General features: G+C 52.2%; 1 protein-coding gene across 1 annotated transcript; it reads left to right on the plus strand.

The window, feature by feature from the left end:
• Positions 1–329: 329 nt before the first annotated feature.
• LOC119330544 (probable sulfate transporter 3.4) lies at positions 330–5,364 on the plus strand. The gene is made up of 7 exons (XM_037603657.1): positions 330–974; positions 1,153–1,201; positions 1,288–1,733; positions 3,564–3,671; positions 3,789–3,905; positions 4,003–4,693; positions 4,797–5,364. Exons 1-7 carry the CDS (start codon positions 591–593, stop codon positions 5,009–5,011), a joined length of 2,010 nt encoding a protein of 669 aa, XP_037459554.1. The 5' UTR covers positions 330–590; the 3' UTR covers positions 5,012–5,364.
• Positions 5,365–5,882: the final 518 nt, after the last annotated feature.

The following is a 5,882-nucleotide window of genomic DNA, read 5'->3' on the forward strand; positions in this document are numbered from 1 at the left end:
ATAACTAGATTTTAGTCTCTTTAGTATTTGGATCCAAGCATGGGTGAGGCTAGCAAGTTTTAGTCCCACTACTTTTAGTCATGAAACTAAAACGTATCCAAGCATGCTCTAATTCGGTTTTGATTCCAGCACCTTTGTACGCCAATTAATACGGTATAATCCGAACGGCCGGTGATTTTTCCAGTGTGTTTCCTGCGGGTAAAAGGCTCGGACGTGGGTGGCTAATTACAGCACCCAGTAAATAGTGACCGGAGAGGGCCCCACCCAAATTAACCCAACCCTGCCCTACCACCCCGCACCACGCCGGAGGCGGACGCAGAGGCAGAGGCAGAGGCAGAGGCAGAGGCGGAGTCGCCTTCCTAATCCGCGTCGAGGTGGGAGGAAATCCTCGGCTTCTCCCGCGCTTTCGCCCCCCGCCCCGCCCGGCGCCTATAAAACCCGGCCATCCTCCGACGACGAATCCATCGAGCAACACCAGCAGCAACAACAACAATCTCAATCCTCTGCTTTAGCCGTCGACCTCATCCTCCTCCCCTGCGCCGGCGGTTGCAGGGAGAGGGCAGGGGATTCACCCTAGCGTGCGCCCAGCCATGGTGGTGAACAACAAGGTTGAGACCCTGGCGTTCGACCTGGAGGCGGGGCACGGGCCCGGGGCGAAGGCGGTGGCGGATTCGGGGGCGCGTCAGCAGCAGCAGCGGCAGGCGGCGCCGGCGGGGATGGTGCAGGTGGAGCTGCACAAGGTGTCGGCGCCGGAACGGCGGACGACGGCGGGGGCGCTGGGGCAGCGGCTGGCGGAGATCTTCTTCCCCGACGACCCCCTGCACCAGTTCAAGAACCAGTCGCTCGCCCGGAAGCTGGTGCTCGCGCTGCAGTACTTCTTCCCCATCTTCCACTGGGGCTCCAACTACAGCCTCCGCCTCCTCCGCTCCGACGCCGTCGCCGGCCTCACCATTGCCAGCCTCGCCATCCCACAGGTAATTATTCCATCCATTGATTTCTCTGCCTGTCGCCACGCCAGACCGCCTTCAATTCGCCGCCCCATTTTTAGTACCTTCCCGTTCTGGTCCATGGCCAAATATACGTGGCCACCAGCGGCAAGTTTCCTCGGTCGACATTAATTTCTTTCCTTCTCCTCCATGGCGCGACGCGCAGGGCATCAGCTACGCCAAGCTCGCCAACCTGCCGCCCATCATCGGCCTATGTGAGCCTCCCACGCCTCTGCTCCATAACTCTGTCATTCATGGCAGGAAATTAATGGGTGATTGACGAGATTGTTGGCACATGCAGATTCGAGCTTCGTGCCGCCGTTGATCTACGCGCTGCTGGGGAGCTCGCGGGACCTGGCGGTGGGGCCTGTATCCATCGCGTCGCTGGTGATGGGGTCCATGCTCCGGGAGGCGGTGGTGCCGGAGCAGCAGCCCATCCTGTACCTGCAGCTGGCCTTCACCGCCACCTTCTTCGCCGGCGTCTTCCAGGCCTCGCTGGGCTTCCTCCGCCTCGGGTTCATCGTCGACTTCCTCTCCAAGGCCACGCTCACCGGGTTCATGGGCGGCGCCGCCGTCATCGTGTCCCTGCAGCAGCTCAAGGGCCTCCTCGGCATCGTCCACTTCACCACCCACATGGGCTTCGTCGACGTCATGGCCTCCGTCGTCCGCCGCCACAGCGAGTGGCAGTGGCAGACCATCGTCATGGGCGTCGCCTTCCTCGCCATCCTCCTCGGCACACGCCAAATCGTAAGTTACCCACCACCTATGCTCTGCCTCTGTCTCTGTCTAGCTCATAGCACAATGTTTAGCTCCAATTCAATTTAGCCATATTTAGTTTCAATTGCACCAATACAATTACTAATGGGGTGATTCCATATTATTACATTAACCATATCTAGTTTCAGTTTTACTAACCATGGAAATGATTAGGATTAGTATGCATATATGCATCCCTTTTCTTTTGTTTCTTGAAAATTAGAAAAGGAAAAAAGAAAAGGCGGGTTTAGTGATCATTTGTCCATTAGTCGGCTAATGGTTTCTAGAATTATTTGACCATGGGCATGGACAGGTAGCAACTAGGAAAGGTAGAATTTGCAAAAAGGGGAGGTGGTGATTAAACCCATAAAAGTGGGGCAGTACAATGGAGGGACCCAAAGGGTGCTTCCCACTAACAAGGAATTTCGCTCCACTCAAACATAGCTAATGGCTAACAATTAGTGGCAGGGTGATCTTAAGCACCTAGCTCCTGTTTGTTGGGACCTGACAATGCTCGGATATTTATCTTTCTGAAAGAAAAAACATTCTTATTTCAACCTGACTTCACAACAATAAACGAATCCCTTACTTTTCTTTAGTTTGTTTCCTCGCAACAACATTCGACGGTATCTGAAGTACACCCAAAATGAGTATATCATCATAAGAAAGAAATGTCCTGTAATTAATTAGAGAGCATGGCTAATATCTTGGTCTAATCAGTTAGAACTTTTTAAACTATTTTATAGCTTGTCTACGCAAATACTAGTAGTTTAGACTGCCCTAACAAGTGCTTTAGTCTTGCTTGGCTTAACTGAAGAGTTGGTGTGATCAGAAAAGTCTAGTTCCTCCCTATGGGAGGCCTAATCTTCCAAGATATCTGAATGACAATAGACTGAAACATGGTGCCAAAAAGTACCTGTTGCCACTTGAGCACATGCACTTTGAAGATTGTATATATATGATTGCTAAAGGCAGTTCAAACTAGTATAGTTTTCTTCATTCAAACAATTAGTGCTATCTACGTCCCTTTCTCCTTAGCAAAAGTGTCACTGTTTTCTTCAGCAAAAAAAGGAGAGATACTAGAAACATTCAGTCATACCAAACATATATGTTTTGAAGCCAAACCTAACCTGTCTTAGCAGTTTCAGTTTGGCCATGCACATACAGCTGCCATGTTCATAGCTTGCCTTAGTTTTCATAAACTCTGCTAGGCCAAACGCATCAATCAGTTTGGAGTAAGACGTGTGTCATTGTGTGTGGGCTTAGTTAGAATCTATTCTGTAATGGCCGGTGACCCATTGCAGCCTGCCTCCGTTTCCCTTTTTGGGAGAATGTATCGAATTTGGTCTCTGATGTGTCACCTGTTAAGCTAGTTGGTCACAATCTTTCCTCATTTCCATGACATTTTTCTCTGTCAAATCTGGAGATGATGATTGACAAACACCCCACACGAACCCGTGAGGACGCGTCGCGCGATCCTCCTTGACAAGCGGGCCATCGCCAGTTCGCTTGCGTGATGGTTTTCCGTTTGCAGCAGAGTTGGTTAAGACTGGTGATGGTTCAGCACTTGACATAATTGCACATGTTGATCTTGAGAAGATGGGTTACTTGACAGCTTAATTTCCACCTCAAAATTGCCAATGTGTGATAAAAAAAACTAGTGAATTTATTTATGAGGCAAACATCTACCACACATTTTTTTTCAGTTAGCCTGACAGGCAATTTGTTTTCTCTGGCTCTGTTTCTTGGTGAAAATAATTCAGCAATAGCAAGCAGATGTACTGATCAAACACACATATTTACTCCTTTTTCCTTCTGCAGAGCGCTCGGAATCCACGGCTTTTCTGGGTGTCGGCGGCGGCTCCCCTGACGTCGGTGATTGCCTCCACCGTCATCTCCTACCTCTGCAGAGGCCACGGCATCAGCATCGTAAGCACACCAATTCCTTCAGTAACATATCTGAACATGTTGCACGCATGGAAAATCGAAGAAACATTCATAACCTGTCTCTGATCAATCTGCAAAAATGTCGTCTTTGTCGCGCAGATCGGCGACCTCCCGAGGGGAGTGAACCCTCCATCCATGAACATGCTCGTCTTCAGCGGCTCCTACGTCGCCCTGGCCGTCAAGACCGGGATCATGACCGGCATCCTGTCCCTCACCGTAAGACCAATTAATCAATCTCTTGTTTTATTAATCTGAACAAATTTTTGTTGCGGCATTTAGATCTGATGGTGGATTTTGTTGTTGAATGTTGCAGGAGGGGATCGCGGTGGGCCGGACGTTCGCGTCGATCAACAACTACAACGTGGACGGGAACAAGGAGATGATGGCGATCGGGGTGATGAACATGGCGGGGTCCTGCGCCTCCTGCTACGTCACCACGGGCTCCTTCTCCCGCTCCGCCGTCAACTACAGCGCCGGGTGCCGGACGGCGGTGTCGAACATCGTCATGGCCTCCGCCGTCCTGGTGACGCTGCTCTTCCTGATGCCGCTGTTCCACTACACCCCGAACGTGATCCTGTCGGCCATCATCATCACCGCCGTGGCCGGGCTGATCGACGTCCGCGGCGCCGCCAAGCTGTGGAAGGTGGACAAGCTGGACTTCTGCGCGTGCGTGTCCGCCTTCCTCGGCGTGCTCCTCGTGTCCGTCCAGGTCGGGCTGTCGATCGCCGTGGGCATCTCGCTGTTCAAGATCCTGCTGCAGGTGACCCGGCCCAACACCGTCGTCATGGGGCTGGTCCCCGGCACGCAGAGCTACCGCAGCATGGCGCAGTACCGCGAGGCCGTGCGCGTGCCGCCGTTCCTCGTCGTCGGCGTCGAGTCGGCCATCTACTTCGCCAACTCCACCTACCTGGTGGAGCGGATCATGCGGTACCTCCGAGAGGAGGAGGAGCGCGCCGCCAAGGCCAACCTCTGCGGCGTCCGCTGCATCGTCCTCGACATGAGCGGTGAGTCCGACCGTCAGTGCATACTAAATTAAAAGATCGCCATTGTTCTTGACATCCAAGTTCCAAGCTCGATTCACTGACGAACAAAGTTGATTGATTGCAGCGGTGACGGCGATCGACACGAGCGGGCTGGACGCGCTGGCGGAGATGAAGCGGGTGCTGGACAAGCGGGGCATCGACCTGGTGCTGGCGAACCCGGTGGGGTCGGTGACGGAGAGGATGTACAACTCGGTGGTGGGGGACACGTTCGGGTCAGACCGCATCTTCTTCAGCGTCGCCGAGGCCGTCGCGGCGGCGCCGTACAAGGCGCAGCCCTGACACCGCCATAGACCAGCAAGCAGTAGGGTGCATAGATGAAGAAGAAGGAGAAGAAGAGGATTAAGAAGAAGAAGAATTAATCAGGATGCAGATCAGTGTGTGGTGTGCTTGATGAAAGTTAATCAGGATGCAGAGTGTGGTTAGGGTAATTACTTAAGGCCGGAATAACGGCGGTGCTGATCTCTCATCTCTTCACTCCCGTGGAGAAGAGGTTTTTGTTTCTTGGATGAAGAAAATGTACCCCTAATCAGCATGCGCGCGGTTGTTGTTGTAGAAGGAGAAGAAGATGTAAGGTGATGCAGATGTAATCAATGGAAATTGGTTAAATTTCGTAGTCCATCATGTCCAGCTCATTCTTACCGCTTGTTTGGTTGGGAGGGGACGGTAAATCCCCCGCGAGTCAAAATCCCCCTCAATCCACTCCAATCCTCTTCAACAGAGGTTTAATCGAACAAGCCCGGAACGAATTCCAGCACGATGACCTCATAGAGTTGCAATGGTCATGTGATGACCTCATAGAGTTGCAATGGTCATGTGTAACCTTGTCAACGTCGCCGAATATCAAATTGTCGGGGCAGCAGGCCGACAAGGACTTACTAGGTCTCCGAGAACATGTCTAGTCCTTTTTCGAAAAAAGTTGATTGCTAATTGTCCCGTTTTCAACTTCACACACGACCTCTCGGTATCATAGATGGCGAAGATCTGTGGTTGGAAGAGGACTGGGGAAGGAAGCAAAAGGTGACTAATGACCGATAAGGACATGAGTGCATGACCCCCTGCCCCCAGCCCACTCCACCCAACCACACACACAAGTGTGCATGGTCTTGAGTCGAGGGTTGGCAACTCAGCTTGACTTCTATGGCAAGAGCGA

Source organism: Triticum dicoccoides, chromosome 7A (assembly GCF_002162155.2).
Source record: "Triticum dicoccoides isolate Atlit2015 ecotype Zavitan chromosome 7A, WEW_v2.0, whole genome shotgun sequence".
Classification (NCBI taxonomy): domain Eukaryota; kingdom Viridiplantae; phylum Streptophyta; class Magnoliopsida; order Poales; family Poaceae; genus Triticum; species Triticum dicoccoides.